Genomic DNA, 18,467 nt, shown 5'->3' with positions numbered 1-18,467 from the left:
CACACACAGAGCCTGGAAGGAGGAAGCTAGGAAAAGCTCAGCAGCAGATGGAAGACAGCTGGGAAAGCTGGCAGTGCACACCTTGGCTTTGGGTGGGAAAGCTGCTGGCTGGAAAGGCCGGAGTCCCGTGTGAATGCTTCAGCAGAAGGCAGCTCCAGTGGAAAGTCTCAGCAGTGCCTCTTTAACTGAACAAAATCATCTTAGAATTTATGTGGAAAAATGTCCAAGAGTTAATGACCAAGGAGAGTGTGGAAAAGATAGCATTTTTAAGCCATTGTAATCTACTTTTTATGGTATTTCATGAGAACAGACCAAGAGGTCAGTGGAAGAGAATAGAAAATTCGGCATTGGTTGACGGGGGTGGCGGGAAAAGTGTAGGTTCTTTAGCAAAGGGCGTGAGCACAGCTGACTGTTCATCTAGAAGAGTAAAGTTGAATCCTTATCATCTAAAAAAATGGTTGAAGTAAAGATTTAAGTGTAATAAGTAAAAATCCAAGAACAAAATTAAGTCTGTCTTAGGGGTGTGAAGTTGGTAAACCGGAAGGAGGACGGCCAGGGCGGGTGGAGAGGTGGTTCACAGACAAGGATTCGGAATCTCGCCAAACTGGATGAGCCGTGTGCAAGCTTGTGAGTGATCACAAAGGCCAGTGGAAGGAGCACTGGATTGCCTGACACCCCACCTGACCGCACATGAGCCCTGGTCACCGGCGGCACCGGATGCAGGGCTCCAGGCCTCCCAGGAGCCTTCTGTGAACACCTACCGAAAGTAAAAAACATGCACCCTTCAGCCTGCCCTGGGACTCTCACCCGTGAGAATGAAAGGGTCCGTTCTTAGAATCTGCATGGGTGCCTTCATTGTAGCACGGCTTACGTTAAAAAAAGCCAAAAGGCGGGGGAAACCCTGCATATTATGTGACCCTAATCAGGTGCAAGTTTGAGTAAATTATGGCCAGTCTGTATTCTGACATGTGCAACCACTTAAAAGAATTAGGGGGGCTCCTGGCTGGCTCAGTCAGAAGAGTATACGTGACTCTCAATCCGGGGGTTGTGAGTTCAAGCCCCGTGTTGGGCACAGAGATTCCCCCCAAAATAAAGTAAAATAAACTTTAAAAAACTAATAAATCAAAAAAATAAAAATAAAAAAACAATAAATCAGTAACTAAATAAATAATCTAAAAAAAAAAAAAAAAAGAATTAGAGCCAAACCAGTTGACACAAAGATTTCAAAAGGGGATATTTTGAGTAAGAAGTGTTAAGGTGTACTTAAGTCTGTATGGAATGATTCCAGTTTTGAAAAATTAGCAATAAGGAGAAAGCTCCCCTCCCTCGTTCTGTACCCCGGTGTAGTGAGTGTGTGTTTGTGCTGCTGCCCTATGGCACCTGTGTTCCCTCAGACCACCTGCCACACGCAGGTTGTGCTTTGGGTGCAACCAGCTGTGTGTCCTCCTCCCGCTTGTGCTGCTCTGAGCATCCCATGGACTGGGTGCTGCACAGTTCTGGAGGCTGGACGCCCCGGGCCAGGGTGCTGGTGTGGTGGGGTCCTGGTCACCGCTCTCTTCCGGCCTGCAGCTGGCTGCCTTCCTAGGTCTTCACACGGGAAGAGGCACGGGAGCTCTCTGGGGTCCCCTCTTCAAGGGCACTCACCTCGTTCATGAGGATCCCTCCCGACCTGCTCTCCTCACAAAGGCCTCCAGCTCCTACCACCATCACTTGCAGGTCAGGTTGCAACACAAGAATTTGGGGGAAATAGGCATTCACACCACCACAGACACCCAAACTTCCTGTCTTTCAGGACTTCTTTCAGAGAATGCTTGAAAAGTTTTTGTAACCCAGAGCTTTCTTTTTCTTTTTTTTAAAAAAAAAAAAAAGATTTTATTTATTCATGAGAGACACAGTCAGAGGGAGAAGAAGGCTCCTGTGGGGAGCCTAATGTGAGACTCGATCCCAGGACCCTGGGATCACACCCTGAGCCGAAGGCAGATGCTCAACCACTGAGCCACCCCAGGCGCCCCTGTGACCTAGAGATTTATAAAAGGATAAAGGACCCGCACCACCTGGTGAACCACAGAAAGCTGACTACACATGCCCCCCCCATGTGGATTATGTACACTCACATGTGCACACATGCATGCACGCACCCTGAGTTCTCACCGTGCATCCACCACCCCTCTCCTGGGGTTGCTGATAAGGCCTGCATCCCACTCTGACCTGCCCTTCCCACCGTCTGTCACCTCTCCACAGTTGTGACCCCTGCCTGGTCTCTGCCAGGTTGGCTTAGTGCTCAGTCACAGAGCCAGCAGTGTGGCTGTAGCCATAGGGCCAGACGGGCCTGAGGACCCAGGAGGTGGCCCACCCAGTTGTGGAATGACTGAGGGAGCACACATAGTCGCTCTGTGATGTGGCTCGGGTTCCAAGCTTAAACAGCAGTCTTCCTTAAATGTACCTCCAAGTAAGGATGTGTGTGCCTCGTGGCTGTGAGGACGAGCATGTGTGTAGAACAGCGTCGCCCTGGAAGGGCCCTGTTGCCCGCTGGTCCCACGTGGTTCCCTTTCGCTGCCCAGTGCTGGGTGGGGGCAGCGGGACGGGCTAGGGCTGCAGATGGATCTGCAGAAGGGGACAAGTACAAACACCCCGCACCCCACCCTGCCCGCCCCTGCCCCCCACCCGCATTGTTTGTGGCTCCGTGGCTGTTCTCTGGCCTCCCATCTTCTGGTCACCGTCCCCTTCCGCCCTCACCCCACCTTCCAGTCCCTGTGGCATCTGCTGTGTATTTTGTTGCTGCTGTTGCGCCGTGGGTCACATAGACGGTGATAGATGACCTCGAGGGTCGTGTACCCCGAGTGCTCCATGCCACATAGTCTTCTGATTGCCCAGCTTTTAATGACTGCCCGGTGTCACGTGTTGATGAGTTCATGTTATCTGTCGAAGCACTCCGTAAAAATTGGCAAAGGCAACTGCTTTTGGGACAATAAGGACTAGCCCCCTAATGCTGTCACATTGTGACATGCGAGCCCGTCACCTGCTGAGCATTTTTCTGATCAGTTCATCTTGGTCTAATTAATCCGTAATTTTTCCTCAAACACCAGACTTGGGAATAAAACTCATTGAAATGTGAAAACATAGTAGCGTCGTTGAAAACCAGCATGTGGTGATACGAGCATCCGCAGGACCCTTTGTGCCACAGCAATATGAAGACTTGTCTTGCTTTTGTGCAGCCTTCCAGCGGCCCGGAGGGGCGGAGATCGTGCTTCCAGCGGGAGGGGCTCGGTGGGGGCTGAGGCCTGGCTGTGAGTGGGGGCCCCCTGCCCCTGGCTGCCAGTGACTGCGCCCTCCGAGCGGCCCTGGGAAGACTGGTCCCCACACCGTTCTTGGAGGCGGGAAGCCAGCACCTTGGCACCGAGGTCCCAGCACAGAGCCCACGGGATGAACCACACAGAAACCCTTTTCTGCTTGTTCCTGAAACAAGAAGGGACCCTTCCAACGTTTTCTGTTTCTCGCTACGGCTGCTCCCTGGGACAATGACGTGATGGGAGAGGATGTGAAACCCTGCATGGAGCAGTGGTCTGCAGCCTCCCCTGCGCCCACATAAGCCCCCGCACGAGCTCCTCAGCAGGCTGGTCCTCCCCCAGCCAGCCTGAGCTTTCTCTGTGGGACGTGAACCGGGAGGACCGTGCTGCTCAGGGTCGGGCCCAGGGAAAGGCTGACTTCTGCTGGCAAACAGGAGGAGCCACGCATAAAATCAGGGGAATGGGGAACGCGTGCAGGAAGAGGGGCTCGGCCTCCCCAGCCTCCCTCCATGTTCGCGGCCACATCCGACGGGGCGAGCCTGGAGCACAGGCAGGGGCAGAGGAGGCTGAGTAATCCAAGGCGGGAGACAAGAAAGCTATTTTGCAGAGACTTAACTGAGCTTGTAAAGCGGAGCCCTCAGCTAATTTTTAGGGCAGAGTCTGAATTTCCAGCAGCTCGCCCAGTGCTGACGACAAAGCCACAGGACCACAAGGTGGCCGAGTCCCGTGTGCCATGCCAGGTCCCAGCGGCGTGTGTCCATGCAGAGCCAGTAGGTGTCCAGACCAGGATGACCACAGCCCTGGCAAGGGCAGCCGTTCGGAGGTCATCAGCCTCTTTGGTGACTGCCTCCTGAAGAAACGGGTGCCAGCAAAGGAGGGCGGTAGGCAGGACTCCGGCTGCCCCCCACCCGCTGCACCACAGCGGAGCTCTGTGCCCCCTGTCCTGTGTCCCAACCTGGGGGGATGCTCCTCCTGGGGCCTGCTTTCCTCATGCCCCCCAGGCCCCCTGCCTCAGGTGGCCGCTCAGTAAGGAATGCCCTGTAGAGCCCCCCCTCCCACTAAGGACCACCTCCCTGACCTTGAGGATGTCTTCTGTCTGCCCTCAATCTGGAAGATTGCTTCCTCCGAGCCACTTGGAGTGAAAAACCCAGAAAACCCACAGCGGGTGGCAGGGAGCTGAATGGCAGACTGACAGGTGCATGGACACTCCCCTGTAACAAGATGGGTCCCGGTGTCGCGTGGCCCTTTTCTGGAAGTGGGGCTCCTCTCCCTAAGGAACATCCCCTGTGCCCTGCACACGGCCCCCGTGACCACCCCTGCAACTCTTCATGGCACCTCCAAGCCCCAGTGCCAAGGCCACTTTTCCTCGAGGGTGCCTAGTCCCAAGCACGGTGTTGGAACGTGGTGTCCAGCACCGTGGGTCCCTGTAGGAGTTCTGGGGGTGAGGAGGGGCAGCCCTGTCCGCAGGCGGGCGCACAGGCAGGGCGAGAGCGGCTTGCCCGGGCCCCCACACCCGTCAGCCAGAGAGCTCCCGGGCCTCGCGCTCCTTCCCCCAGAGCGCCTGTGTCCCTGGCCTGCCTGCCGGCTTCGCGGACAGCCTGCTGGGCTGGTGGCCTTCTGCCCCGGCTGTTTAGTGGTTTTACTGAGGTATGATTTGCACACAGTAGTGTCACCAGATCTTAAGTGTCTAGCCTGTCAAATATTTACATGCTCACTCTGGAAGTCGTCACCTTGCCTAAGGTCAGGCTCCCTTCCAGCTCCGGCGCCCATGTGCCCTGTCCCCCATCACTATGCTCCTTCAGGTGACTCCAGGTCCCACTAGCGCCACCGAGGGTTCAATGCCTGTTCTCCGGGGTCATAGGAGTCCAGCCATTGGCACTCCTCGCTTCTGTTGTTGGGGGAGAGGTCCTCACCGTCGCGTGGACCTGTGGCTTGTTCTCTTGTTTTGCTGGGCAGTGTTTGCTTGTCTGAATCTAGCAGGACGGCACCATTCTTCACCGTGGGCAGGTGGTGCCAGGACGGCGGCAGGCAGCTTCCAGCTCTGTGGCTGCTCAGAGCCACCGTCTTCAGGGCCGCATGTGTGTGTGTGTGTGTGTGTGTGTGTGTGTTGCGGAGGGTCCGACAAGCCTCAGTCCCGGGGGCACTCTGCAGGTCCTGCAGGAGGGACCTCACCCCCCGGGACATGGTTGCCCTAGGAGGGCTTTCTGCTGCGAGCCCACCGAGCCTCACCTGAGTGCCCTTTCTCTCTCTGGCCTCTGACACCCGCGGGTGTCCCAGGGCGAGCTCCACAGGTACTGCACTGCCCTGCACGGGGAGGAGGTCGAATTCAAAAGCCAGAGCCAGAAAGGCAGTGGCACCCCCTCCCACCGGCCAGCAGACAACGAGACGGACTGCAGCTGGGCCCCGTTTGGTGAGTTGTCCATCCTCCCCACCACCTGGCGCACTCGATTCCAGAAGCATCCATCCTCTGGCTCCTCCACGGCTGGGTGGGGGTGCACAGAGAGCTGGGGCCCTGCCGGACTCCCGGCCTGGCCCATCTGAGCCGCAGTAACCACGTGCTCCAGTGTGACCGCCTCTCCCGGGACAGCTGTCGCCTGTCAAGTGGCCCTCCTTCCACAGCTGCTGTGTCTGTGGCATCTGTGCTGCCACCTGACAGATTCTCATCCTGGGAGATCTGCTGAAGAGACCTTGTACTTTGTGTCGAAGCTGAGAGAGGGTTTGCAGGGCATCCACCCTGGTGGACAGACGGCAGGGGGCGGGGGCTGCAGAGGAGGAGCCAGCCTCACGCCCGAGGCCGACTGAACACACCACAGGCCCCCTGTGAGCCGTGGGGATTTCCTCTGACCCAGATAGTGTTTATTTAGTATTTGAAAATGTGGCAACTTTCTTTCCCTTTGTCAAGAAGCCAACCAGAAGATGTTCCGCTACATTTCCTGTGCTTGAAACGACCCCATCCTCCTCCTGAGCGCACTGCCCAACTGTACAGGGCGCGTGTTTGTTTTATGGTCCTGGCTCAGAACATAAACCAGGATTGAGTGAAAAGTAAACAGTACTCACCGCTTCCTGTTGATTTGTTTCCCGTGTAGACCAGGATAACTACCAGCAGCTGCTCGGGGCCCTGGATTACTCGTTCCTGTGCGCATATGCCATTGGCATGTACCTGAGGTAGGTCCACTTGGGTTCTCTTGCTGGTTCTTGTCTGTTCAGAGCAGAACGTGTCCGCAGGTTGCTTCCCTTCCCGTTTCTTCTCAGAGACAAGGGCAAAGGGAAAGCCGGCGTGTGCAGACTGCTCTGGTGGTCAAGGCATGACCCCAAAGCTACACACTGAGGCGTCCCAGGTATTGTGCTGATCAGGGCGGACCATGCAGGGATGGTGCTCAGGGCCGTGGGCTTTCAGATGCACCGTGAACCCTGATGTGGTCACCAGAGACAGGGTGCTGGTAGCTCCCAAGGATGTTCTGCAGAGCGCATCCTCGCCTCTGGCCTCTGGGACTGCGGTCTGTTCACACTCCCAGATCGCCAGCGTCAGAGCTGTTCATACAGTGTGCGCTGGGGATGGGCCCCAGGGTGCCCAGCTCGGCCCAACGGAGCGCCTCACTGCCCTACGTGTACTTGGGGCATGGACCCCAGAAGCATGCTGCTGGGAATGAATCCTGACTCTAGCACCAGCTCACAAGGCTTTGGGCAAGTTACTGCCCTTCTGTGGGCCTCAGTTTCCTATTTGTGAAATGGGGAGAATGGTAGCCAATTCACAGGTTTATGGTGAGGACTAAATGAGCTAATACACATAGGATTCTCAGAACAGAGCCGGCCTGTGGAGTGTTCCCAGCATCTCTACACGTGATCATTACCCTATTCTGAATTGACCTAGGAAGGCGGGAATGGCACACATGACGGCTGGTTCAAAAGAAGCTTTTGTAGGAAACCGAGAGATCTGCAGAACTTTGAGTATCTTGGGGGTCCCCATAAGTGGTTCATTCCTTCCCTGATATCCACCCAGAGTGTGGCATCATCTAGACCTGTCCCCCACCCCAGCTCAGGGCAGCTGGTGGGTGGTCGGTGCCCCCCCAGGCGGTTTCTGTTGAGGGAGTGGATGCTCTTTGCTTTATTGTGTTTGTGTAGCGCTGCAGAGCATGTTTGAACGAATGAATAAGGATGGATTCGGAAGCCTGCTGTGTGTGGCACACAACAGAACACAAGCCCAGCTGAGGAGGACGCAGTGTAAGCATCAGGCTTCATAGGGCAGGAGTTGCAACCAGGCAGCTAGCCACCATATTCCATCTTGAGGTCAGACCTTTACACCCCAAAGGCTACAGTCTTACAGGACACCAGTAACCTTATAAAAAAACCCAAAGGTTGGAATGTGTTTTTCTCAGTTACTAGAAAATAGTATCTATGTGTGGTTCTCAGCTGGGAGTTTGTCCCCTAGGCAACGTTGAGCAGTAAGTAAGTGTGGTTGGTTGTCACAACAGAACGGGGTGCTTCTGGCTTCTAGCGGGCAGAGATCAGGGCCACTGAGCATGCTCCAGCACAGGACAGCCCCTCACCACAGAGAATGACCCCATGCAACATATTGGGAGTGTTGAGGTTAAAAAGCCTTTAAAGAAGGTGGTTTTATTGTTGCCTTTTTCTTGACAAAGGTAATTTGTCATGCAGCTCGCTCAGGAGGGGTATTATAAAATTGTCTCTCGGTGTACAGTGGACGCCTTCCCAGCAGGTGCGGCACGGCCTTTTGTCTCCGTGTGAATCGGATGTAAGGTGGAATGGCGTCCATCCCATTAGGTGTTTCCTTCAAAAACTTTGAAGTAAAGACTAAACGTGGGCCCATTATATCTTATAGCAAAACTGCAGAACATTTGTCAGCCCTGGCCAGTGGCACGAGCTCTGTCCTGTGACATCAGGCAGGTCAGCCTGCCCCTCTGAGACACGTTTTCTCTTCCCTGATGCCAGCAAGTTGAACTGGATCACTTGTTTGGCTCTAGAGTGCTCCTGAGTCTGTCCTGTTAAGTTTCTACCCAACTTAAAACATGACCTGAATGTTCTTTCTAATTTTAAATTACTTCCTCCGCTTTAGTCATCTGCGTGGTGCTAGATAGAGCTTCCTTATTTAGGGACTTCAGAAGGGAAAGCTGGTGGATGTATTGGTTCTTGAGATGAAAGAATTTGGGGGATACTTCCCAGAGTACCGGGCAGGCAGGTGTCATTATGCTTCGTATTTATTTGACTCCCAGAATGGTTACGTGGAAGGAAAGGAGATCAGCAGTTTTCAATGACTATAAAAGGCTCACAATCACTTGTGATTCTGGGTTTTGTTCACTTCCTAAGTGACAATGACAAGTTGCTCCATGGTGACACTCCTCAGGCAGCCAGGCATCTACTCCGTGTGGCATGAGGTGCGCCGTATTGAGCAGCCACCATGGACCAGGCCCTTAGCCCACTTCAGTCTCATTTGAGCGCCCTGACAGCTCCAGGAAGGAATTACCCATGAGGCCAGCTCATCATCGAGTGACATTTCTGGGGACAGGAGCATAGCAGCCCCCTGTGTCAGCCCTCATGTTAGAGAAAAACTGTCTTCAAACCAGGTCACAGTGGTGGCAGCAGGAGGGCGGCTGGCAGACCCATCCAGCCTGGTGTATGACCGCAGGTGACCCCATGACTGCTCCAGGGCCTTTTCATGATCACGTGTCTGCAGGCTGAAAATCAACATTTTTAAGCACTAGGCACACTTATTGGACGTTGTTTGTATAAAAGCAGGATTAACTAGTGGGACAAGTTTGTGGGTTCTTTTTTTTTTTTTAAGATTTTATTTATCCATTTCACAGAACAGGGCAGAGCGGAGGGGTGGGGGCACAAGCCGACTCCCCACCAAGCAGGAAGCCAGACTCAAGGGCTCAATCTCACACCCCTGAGCCCATGACCTGAGCCAAAACCAAGAGTCAGACGCTCAACTCACTAAGTCACCCAGGCGCCCCAAGATTTTGGTGATCTTAATTGCCAGCCATCACATGCAGGTCACAGTGTTTGAGGTTTATTATTGACAGTCAGTGGCTCTTACCAGCAATAAAGTCTTAAAAGATGTTGCCCGTTGCCAATTTCTGGTTAATAAGTGCTCTACTGGAGACAGTTGTGATGAAATCTTCCTAGAAACTGTAGTGCATTCGAATTCTGGAAACTCCAAGAACAGCGTGGAAACATCCGGACAGATCATGGGCCCTTCACATCAGGGGTGTGTTGGTCTCCTCGTTTCTCACGTTGGCTTCTTTTTTCTCCATCCCCAGCGGCATCATAGGGGAACGCCTGCCCATTCGGTATTATCTCACGTTTGGGATGCTGGCCAGTGGCGCTTTCACTGCCCTGTTTGGGTTAGGCTATTTCTACAATATCCACAGTTTTGGATTCTACGTGGTAACTCAGGTAAGGGCCGGGCCCATGGCTCCCTGTGGACAAGTTTTCTGTGATGAATCCAACTGGGTGTTTGTGCTGCGGGTCCCACCCCTGCCATGGGAGGAAGCTGCAGGGTGGGGGCAACAGCGTGTCCTGTCTGCCGTCTGCACTCCATGGGAAGTGCCACTTCTGTTCCACTACGTCCTGGCAGGAGCTCTGAGTCCCCCTTCATCGCAGGAGTTTGCCTCTTCAAGAACCTCCGCCCCCCATCAGCACCCCAGCGTGGGGAGCCCTTCGGCCTCTGTGTGGAAGACTTTGGGATGTGGTGTCCTATGATGCATTTGACCTCTCGCATTGTGGGGACTCGAGGTGTGGCAGGGGTAGGAGGGAGGGAGGACTCTGCAGCTGCTGGCAGGATGACGGGGCTGCAGGTGGTCAGCGGGGAGGAAAGGAGAGAGCCTCCGGGGGCTCCGAGGGGAGTAGAGGCCAGGCCGTGAGGCTCTGTCCGTCCAGCTGGGCCCTGGGCCCCGTCCTTCCTGCAGCCCTGGCTCCACACGGCCCCGGGGAGGTACCAGCTACAAGTGCAAGACGTACTGACTCGGCCTCTGAGGCTCTCCGCATAGCCTGGGGGGGGTGCACTGAGATCATCAAAGCAAATCCTGTGTAATTTGCTTTTTAAAATGTCGCCACAGGACTTGAAAAAGTTTGGCTGTTTTAATTACAACAGTGATTCACACTTTGTAATAAAATGTAAAATTAGAGGGAAGGAATGAACAGTTCGCCGGAGTCCCAGCGTGTTCCTGGAGGGAAGGCAGGCCGGGCTGAAGCCCAGGCCAGACCTGCAGCCCCCCGACTCCCGAGTGGGAGGGGGCGCCCTGGTGGACCTGGTCTCCTGTGTCATCCTGAGCTGGCCGTCCCCGCTCCTGAGACTGAAGCCAACCTGCTGCCCTTCCTGACCCCTGTACTTAGAGCCTAAGCTCAGAATACTCTTGGAAAGTGGAGAAATGCTTTCCCTGGGCACGGAGTCCATCCGGTCCCCCTACAGGGGGTCAGGAGACAAGTGAAACGTGTGGTCTGCAAGTAATTGTAATTACACACACATGCACACACTCGTGTGTGTAGTTTAAAACTCATCTTTGGCTGTTGAGGCTCACATCAGAGCATGTGTGCTGCCTTGTAGTGGGAGTCCCAGCTGTGCTCCCAAACTTGCAAGGAACAGAGACGAGTGAGCTTTTGGGAGCCTGACCTGAAGACGGGGCTCACACACCCTCTTCCGCCAGCGGTGAGCCCTCTTTCCCTTCTGTCACAGATCATCAACGGACTGGTGCAGACCACTGGCTGGCCCAGCGTCGTCACCTGCCTCAGCAACTGGTTTGGAAAAGGAAGGTGAGCAGAGGTGGCTCCACTCCCAGTAGCATTTTTTTGAGTTTTTTGTTTTTGTTTTTGTTTTTTAAGATTTCATTTACTTGAGAGAGAGAGAGAGATCACAAGCAGGAGGGAAGGGCAGAGGGAGAAGCAGACTTCCCACTGAGCAGGGAGCCCGACGTGGGGACTTGATCTCATGACCTGAGCTGAAGGCAGAGGCTTTAACCGACTGAGCCACCCCAGTGCCCTATTTTTGAAATCCAGATCACCTTCTTTTTAGTTATTCTTTAGACATCCTGCAGAAGAAGTCACTTTCACTATTCTGTGAAGGAAGGTGATTGAAACCTATGGAACTTAGGCCTTCCTCCCCAGAGAGGCACCCCCCACCGTGTCATGATTGGGGCGAGTCTGTCGTTCTGCACGGCTGACCTGAGCTGATCACCAGAACCTCATTCAGGTTCTCCCAATTCATTCATCGGGTGGGTCCTGATAATGAGATATTTCCTCAAATGATTGGATTATGGAAGCACAAATTTAAAGCTGGGGCCTTCCACGACGTTCAGGGAAAGGTTTCTTTCCTCTCTGTAAGCGTGAAGTCACCAAGCCCTGGGAGAGAGGTGCGGTTATTCAGCCTGGGGTAAAATAAAAACGCCTTGTGGAAGCGGCATCCACACTCCTGCCGATTTCCAGGTCACCTCTTACGCGTCCTGGCCACCGTCCGTCCTACACCTGCCGACCCACTGAAGCTTCTCAACGTCCTTTGCTGTCTTGTGTTTTCTGTTGCAGGCGAGGCTTGATTATGGGGGTCTGGAATTCCCACACCTCGGTGGGCAACATCCTGGGCTCCTTGATTGCTGGCTACTGGGTGTCCACGTGCTGGGGCCTGTCCTTCATTGTTCCCGGGGCCATCGTGGCAGCCATGGGGATAGTGTGCTTTCTGTTTCTCATCGAACGTAAGTACACGCGGCCTTGGAGAGGACGCCCCGGGAGAGGTTTGGGGGGCAAGTTGCTAAGAGAATGGGCCACATTCGTCCAGTGCGGGCCCAGGGTCACCCTGGCTCTGCCCTTGCCAGGTAGGCGTCCTTCTTCAGGTGTAGACTTCTCCCATGAGCTGTTTCTCCCCTGGTGTTGCCGGCTTTTCTGTTGTCTCAGGTGCGCACGGTTTGCCTTGTGCTGGGAGTGTCACGTCTCCCCGAGACCTGCCACGTCGCTCACCCCCAGGGGTGCAGCGCCCAGCCCATGTGGCTGCACCTGCTCACCCGTCTCGCTCCCACAAACTCCTATCTCACCAGCTTGTTTGCCTTCTGATAGATAAATCTGAGACAACATGACTCAAGACCGTATATCCTGAGCAGGTGGGGAGCGTACTACCAGAAAATCAGATTCTTTGTTCCCTTCTAGACTCAATACCAAACTTGTGATTTAATTGGATTGGACATTAACTTTCAGAATAGAAATCTGGCAGGACAGAGATTCCTGGCAATTACCCCAAGCCAGCACTGCTCTGCTCTTCTAATTCCGTGAGCTGCTCTGAGGAGTTGTATTGGGCATTTGCTTCTTTAATTTGGCTAAAAGCAAAATAACACCACACGGTGCTAGACGGCTCCCTACTGTTCCCTCCCCGGTCAGGATGCCCAGGAGCCCAGTTACTCCATCCGTGCCGGGCATTCGTGGCAGCTTCAGCTTTGTGCTCCGAGCTGCCAGCTTCGTCCAGGACGTTAAGGACTGTTTGACTCCTCTTCTCGCTTCTCTTTCCCTGTTGCTGAAGCAAACCTTTCCATTTTAAAGTGACCGCTGTCTACCCATGCAGATGTGAGGCTGCGGGCCAGCCTCCGTCTGTGTGAGCGGAGGCCATGGTCTGCTAGGGCGAGCAGGGAGGGGTAGGGCTGCTCACCCCACTGTCACCATGTCCTCCGGGGGCCATCTGTGAGGTGAGCTGTGAGACGGCTGGGACTATTGAGCCCACTTACCACCATAGCCAGCTGTGGCACCTCAGTAGGGCGGGGGTGGCCCAGAGTTCCGGGCAAGGTCCCTGGTGGCACCTATTCTCTAGGCTGGCTCCGTGGCACCGGGGCGCTCAGCGTGTCCCTTACGCATTAGTCACCTGGAGAACAGTGCGCGCCTCTTTGCTCGTGCGCAGGGGGCCCCAGGTGTGTCCTGCCCCCGGGTCGAGAATCCACGGTACCTTTTCTTCTCTTTCTCTACCAATGATTGGTTGTGGGGGAAAGAGGAAATGTGGTGAGGGACGGAGTGTGCGGCAGGAGACAGATGTGAGCTTGTTTGCCGGCTGGGCCAGGATCTGAGCACCCAGACCCGTCAGCTTGGTTTCCCGGGCAGGGCCTCGTCCTCCGCTCAGGGCTCGGCTCCCAGGAGCAAGGAAGCTGCGGTTTGTCTTCTGTGATCGAACAAGAGCCTCCTTCCCACCGAGCTGCCCCACTCCTGTGGCTTCCGAGGGGGTGGGCCATGGCGGAGGGTCCCCCCAGGGTCTCCTGGAGCTTCTTTCCCACCCTGTCTTGTTGGGGTCCCCGTCCAGTTCCCGCAGGGACCCTGGAGCGCTGCCTCTCGGCCCCGGTCACTGTGGGGCAGAAGCGCCATCCCTCAGCTTCCCCCGCCCAGCAGGCCTTGAGGCCAGGGGACTGCACATGCGAGGCTGTCCCGGGAGGCCGCTGTTACTGCGTGGGGGACAGATGTGCACCTGCACACCTGCGCTGCGCCTCTGCTCCGTGGGTTCTCCTTGACCAGCGGGGAAACGCAGGGTGCTGACCCTGGTGGGAGACTGGGGGCCCCATGGGCAGGGTGGGTGCTGTGAGGTGAGGCCTGGACTCGGAGCTTGTCTCCCCTTCCCCCCACCACCCCCACACCCAGTCACATTCCTGGGGCTGGGGTTGGATTTGTGCCGAGAGTCTGTATGTCCGGCCATTGGTAGTACGGTGGCTCCAGGTGACACGAGATCCTCAGTGGCTTCCCTGTCTCCCTTCAGGGCACCACCTGCAGTGTCTCCTTCCCGGCCCCCCACCCCTGACCTTCTCCTCCCACTTTTCGCGGTCTGGGGCAGGTGTCTCAATGCATGCAGGTCCCTCCAGAGCCCAGGGCCACCCGGTTTTTCTCGTCACCTGGCCCCTGCCCTCACCCAGCATCCCCCGGCGCTGCCTTGGACGGCTCGTGTCCTGGGGTTGGCGGTCCCTGTTCCCCCCACCCTTGGCTACTTGCTCTCCTCCCCTGGCTTCTGCAGGGGCTGCTCCCCAGCGCCGGGCTCACGGGGCTCATGGGCACCTGACCCTGGCATTTCTCTGCCTTCCCACCGGGGGTCTTCCTCTGAGCCCGTCTCCACTGTGTGCTCCCACCGGGTGTTGGCATCTGCCCTCTTGTATTAAGATCTGAGGTTTATTTGTTATTTGCACTGGAGTTCACACGACTTTCAGACTCTCCAAGTAATCAGGGAGCACATGCCCTGTGGCCATTCTTCCACGTCCTCGCGAGGACATTCTCGTGGGGGGAGGCGGCCACCACGTAGCAGGTGCTTCCGTGTCCCAGGCGCTGTGCCAGGCTCAGTGCGGTGTTATCTCGTGGATTTCCAGGGCAAAGTCTCAAGGCTCGGGGCTGTAGGTCACACAGGAAGTGCTGAAGCTGGGGCGTAACCAGGTGCCTGGTCACCCATTCAGACTTTGGCCATGGACCCCTGGGTCCGTGGGATGCGTTCTTATGGATTCAATTAAAATTTTTTTTCACTTAGGTGATAATTTTTAAAAAACAAACTTTATGAGTTATAAACACTGTCTCTTCTCACAGAGACGACACGTGTTTGAAAGCCGTCTTCCTGCAGGGGGGAGCGTAGGTCCTCCTGAAGTCTGCTTCTCCAGCCTGGGTTCCCTAGAGCCCAGGGACTTGAACAGTGTTCTCTGGGGCCGTGGGAACTCTTTTCTTAAAAAGCATCTGAGAAATACCACCCATCCGTGACTTCTCAGCCACCATCTTTCCACCTTGCGAGCCTCCCCCTGCCACACGGTGGAAGGTGGGCGACTGGCCGCTGCTGGTGGGACACGCACTGGCCCCTAACCACAGCCTCTCCTCACTCCCTCGCTCTGTGTCTGCCGCAGCCCCCAGCCTCCTTGCCTTCCCTCCTGGGCCCGAGCATCTGGGGGAGGAGAAGGGGAAACACCCCTCCGCTGTGTTCCAGGCCCTTCTCTTTCCTCCCTGGGACCCCAGTGCCCGTGATAGGGTGCCACAAAAGGAGCCATGAGGAAGTCAACGGGGCTCGTGGCCCCCTCACTCTGGCGTGCAGACCAGACTCGCCTCGTCCACCCCTTACCTCTCGGCAGGGAGACCCCCAAGTAGGCCTCTCTGCTCCAATGTCGCACTCTCTGGGGAGCCCCCTTCCCCCACCGTGCACCCACCGTCTCCCCACAGCCGTGGTTGGGAGGGGCTTCTCTGTGCACGCGGCCTTGACAAGTGCTGCCCTGTGCTCACAGCGACCCTCCTGGCGGCAGCGCCGCCCCTGGCCTCACGGTAGGAGGCGTCCCTGTAGTCTTGGGGCTCCCTGGCCTGCTGGGGCCCGGGCTCCCGTGCATGGGTGTCTGCAACCAGAGAGAACCCAGTGCAGACTCAGAGCACCCTTGCCCTTAAACGTACCTCCCGTGGCTCATCACCGTCATGTGCACACTCTCTGTGCATTTGTACTTGTCCCGTGTGAAATCTTTCCCATAGTGCAAAGCCCTTTACACACGCACGATGGTCTGCCTTTGCCGGGGCTCCCTTCACCCAGCGTGTGTCCCGGGGACTGAAGGAGGGGTGTGCGGGGTGCGTGGCAGGGTGCTGCCACGGGCATCGTCTTTTCCTGAAACCCTTGCTCGCTTAGTCAAGTATCAGATGGGTGTCGTTTTAATGTCTTGGGTGGTGGACACGCCTGGGCCTGGGTTCACCGCTGTCCCCCTTTGATGTTTCAGATCCAAAGGACATCGCCTGCTCCTCCTCCCTGGTGGCGGTAAGGACCCCCTCAGCTCCTCGTGTCCTCTGGGACAGTGTGCCGTCAGCCGGTGTCTGAGGACTGTCACCAGCCTGGTCCAGTCTGTGCGGTGTCTGTGGGTGACAAGTGTGGGCATGGGGCCCGCCCTCACAATATAGGCAGTGCTGGAGAAGGGCCCATTGTGACCACAGCAGGAGCGGGGTGCAGTCTGGGTGGCAGTGTCCCCAGGAGACTGACGTGAGGCCGGGCCTGCCCTGTTGTGGCCGCGAGGAACTTGCTCCTCCGTCCACCTGCTCCTGCATCTCCGCGCTCCCTCTTCCCTCTGTCGCTCCCAGCAGCTGGCGTCCCCACCTTGGACGAAGCCTGCGTGGCCCTTGCTCCTGCCCGGTTCCCCGCTTGCCTTAGAGCAGACCCCTGGGGCATGCCCTCCCTCACTACACTGGCAGGGCTTCTCTCCTTCCCTCAGGCCTGCACCGTCCACTCAAACAGCCGGCCACAGGGCGCCTGGGGGCTCCGTTGGTGAGCTCAGGTCATGATCCTGGGGTCCTGGGATGGAGCCCAGCATTGGGCTCCCTGCTCAGCAGGGCATCTGCTTCTCCCTCTCTCTCTGCCCCTCCACCTACTGATGCACTCTCTGTCTCTATCAAATAAATAAATAAAATCTTTAAAAAAAACAGCCCATCACAGGCCCAGCAACATCATCTGGCCACATGTGGTCAGCCTCTGGCCCGTCTCACTTGGCCTGTTGCTGGTGCTGATGTGATTTTTTTTTAATTTAAATTTAATTTGCCACATAGTATGACCCCCAGTGCTCATCCAAACAAGTGCCCCCCTCAGTGCCCATCACCCAGTCACCCTATCCCCCCACCCACCTCCCCTTCCACAACCCTTTGTTTCCCAGACTTAAGAGTCTCTCATGGTTTGTGTCCCTCTCCAATTTTTCCCACTCAGATGTGATTTTTCCCTCTCCCATCAAGTGCCCCCTTTCTCAGGCCTGCAGATGCCAAGCTGTCCCAGGTCTCCCATGACAGTCCAGCCGTGGCCACACTGAGTGCTTTGCTGGCCCCACATCTCTGCCAGACCCCCAGATGCACTAGCACCCATCCACGCCCTCCCTGCAGAGATCTGCGGAGGCCCTGGCGGCCAGCACCTCCCTGTGTGGAGTCCCAGCAGGGCCTCCACGCTGAGCTCCCCGTCACTCATGCCACTGCGCACCTGCCATCCCCACAGGGTCTCAGATGAGCCACAACTGGAGTAATCTCTCTCCACCCCATAGACTTGCTGGGCCCCAGCATTCCTTCTCATTCGGGGATCCCCTGTCCTCACTGTGGGCAGGCCAAACCCAGAGTGTCCTCCTCACCACGTGGGTTGTTCCCTCCACCACTGGGGCCCGGGGTACCGAGTCTCTCCTCTGAGCCTCCCCAGACAGTTGACCTTTGCTCCTCCTGGGTAGACTTTCTTAAAACAGGAGTCAGGGCATGTCACTGACTTGACACCCCCCCACAGCTCCCCATTTTTCCCTACATAAAGTTCATTTGCCCCTCTCTGCTGGTCTCCCCACTCAGGGCAGCCCTGGGGCAGGACCTCCTCTTGCTCTCCCCGCAGGCTGCGGCTCCCCAAATAGCACCTGCCGTGATGCAGGAGGAGAGGCTTTGGTCCATTTGTTCACACTTGGAGCTTTTGAGCAAAATTAATTTGAAAAGAAGGGTTCTGGCACCTTCTTCAAAAAAATAAATGAAGAATCAGTTTTGAAAAAGCACTGCCTTGGGATCCCTGGGTGGCGCAGCGGTTTAGCGCCTGCCTTTGGCCCAGGGCGCGATCCTGGAGACCCGGGATCGAATCCCACGTCAGGCTCCCGGTGCATGGAGCCTGCTTCTCTCTCTGCCTGTGTCTCTGCCTCTCTCTCTCTCTCTCTCTCTCTCTCTCTCTGTGTGTGTGTGTGTGTGTGTGTGTGTGTGTGACTATCATAAATAAATACAAATTTTTTAAAAAGAAAAAAAACACTGCCTTCAGGAAGGTTACAGTCCACGTTAAAAAAAAAAAAACATAGTTGATATTTTATAGTAGTTTAAAAGCTATTTTCCTGCCATGAGCACGAATTTCAGTTTCAAAACTTAAACAGATTAGTGTTTAGCTGTGCTGTGAATTAACCCTAACAGCCGGCCCAGCGGCCCCACTCAGAGATGTCCACGCGTCCCCTGCACGTACACACTCTGCCTTTCCTTTCAGGGTCATTCAAAAATGTCAAAGCCATGAAGGTGAAGTTCATGAAGCCATGAAAGTGAAGTTGCCACAATTAGCAGCTTCATACATCCTTTTACCTCAATCTTGGATCATTCTTCCAGGAAGGATCTTCTTTAAACATCTTTGATCTGAGGGTCTAGAGCCTCCAGTTAGCCCTTTGTTTTATGTATTTTTATTTATTTGAGAGAGAGAGAGCAGGAGCGGGAGGGGCAGGGGAGAGGGGC

At 55.6% G+C, this 18,467-nt stretch overlaps 1 protein-coding gene across 5 annotated transcripts in view; it reads left to right on the top strand.

The window, feature by feature from the left end:
• The window catches only part of SLC37A1 (solute carrier family 37 member 1), a 64,168-nt gene that overhangs the window by 17,965 nt on the left and 27,736 nt on the right, over positions 1-18,467 (top strand). For all 5 annotated transcript variants that reach the window (XR_005984723.1, XM_041735024.1, XM_041735022.1 and 2 more), the window contains exons 4-9: positions 5,565-5,697; positions 6,374-6,452; positions 9,566-9,701; positions 10,981-11,057; positions 11,823-11,989; positions 15,980-16,017. Coding sequence is in view for 4 of the 5 variants with exons in the window: in XM_041735024.1 (XP_041590958.1) it covers positions 5,565-5,697; positions 6,374-6,452; positions 9,566-9,701; positions 10,981-11,057; positions 11,823-11,989; positions 15,980-16,017 (630 nt within the window). In the remaining variant the exon portion in view is untranslated. The remainder of the gene's footprint in view (positions 1-5,564; positions 5,698-6,373; positions 6,453-9,565; positions 9,702-10,980; positions 11,058-11,822; positions 11,990-15,979; positions 16,018-18,467) is intronic.

Source organism: Vulpes lagopus, chromosome 20, assembly GCF_018345385.1.
Source record: "Vulpes lagopus strain Blue_001 chromosome 20, ASM1834538v1, whole genome shotgun sequence".
Taxonomy (NCBI): Eukaryota; Metazoa; Chordata; class Mammalia; order Carnivora; family Canidae; genus Vulpes; species Vulpes lagopus.
The sequence above is the reverse complement of the archived record's forward strand: the minus strand, read 5'-3'. Positions and strand labels throughout refer to the sequence as shown.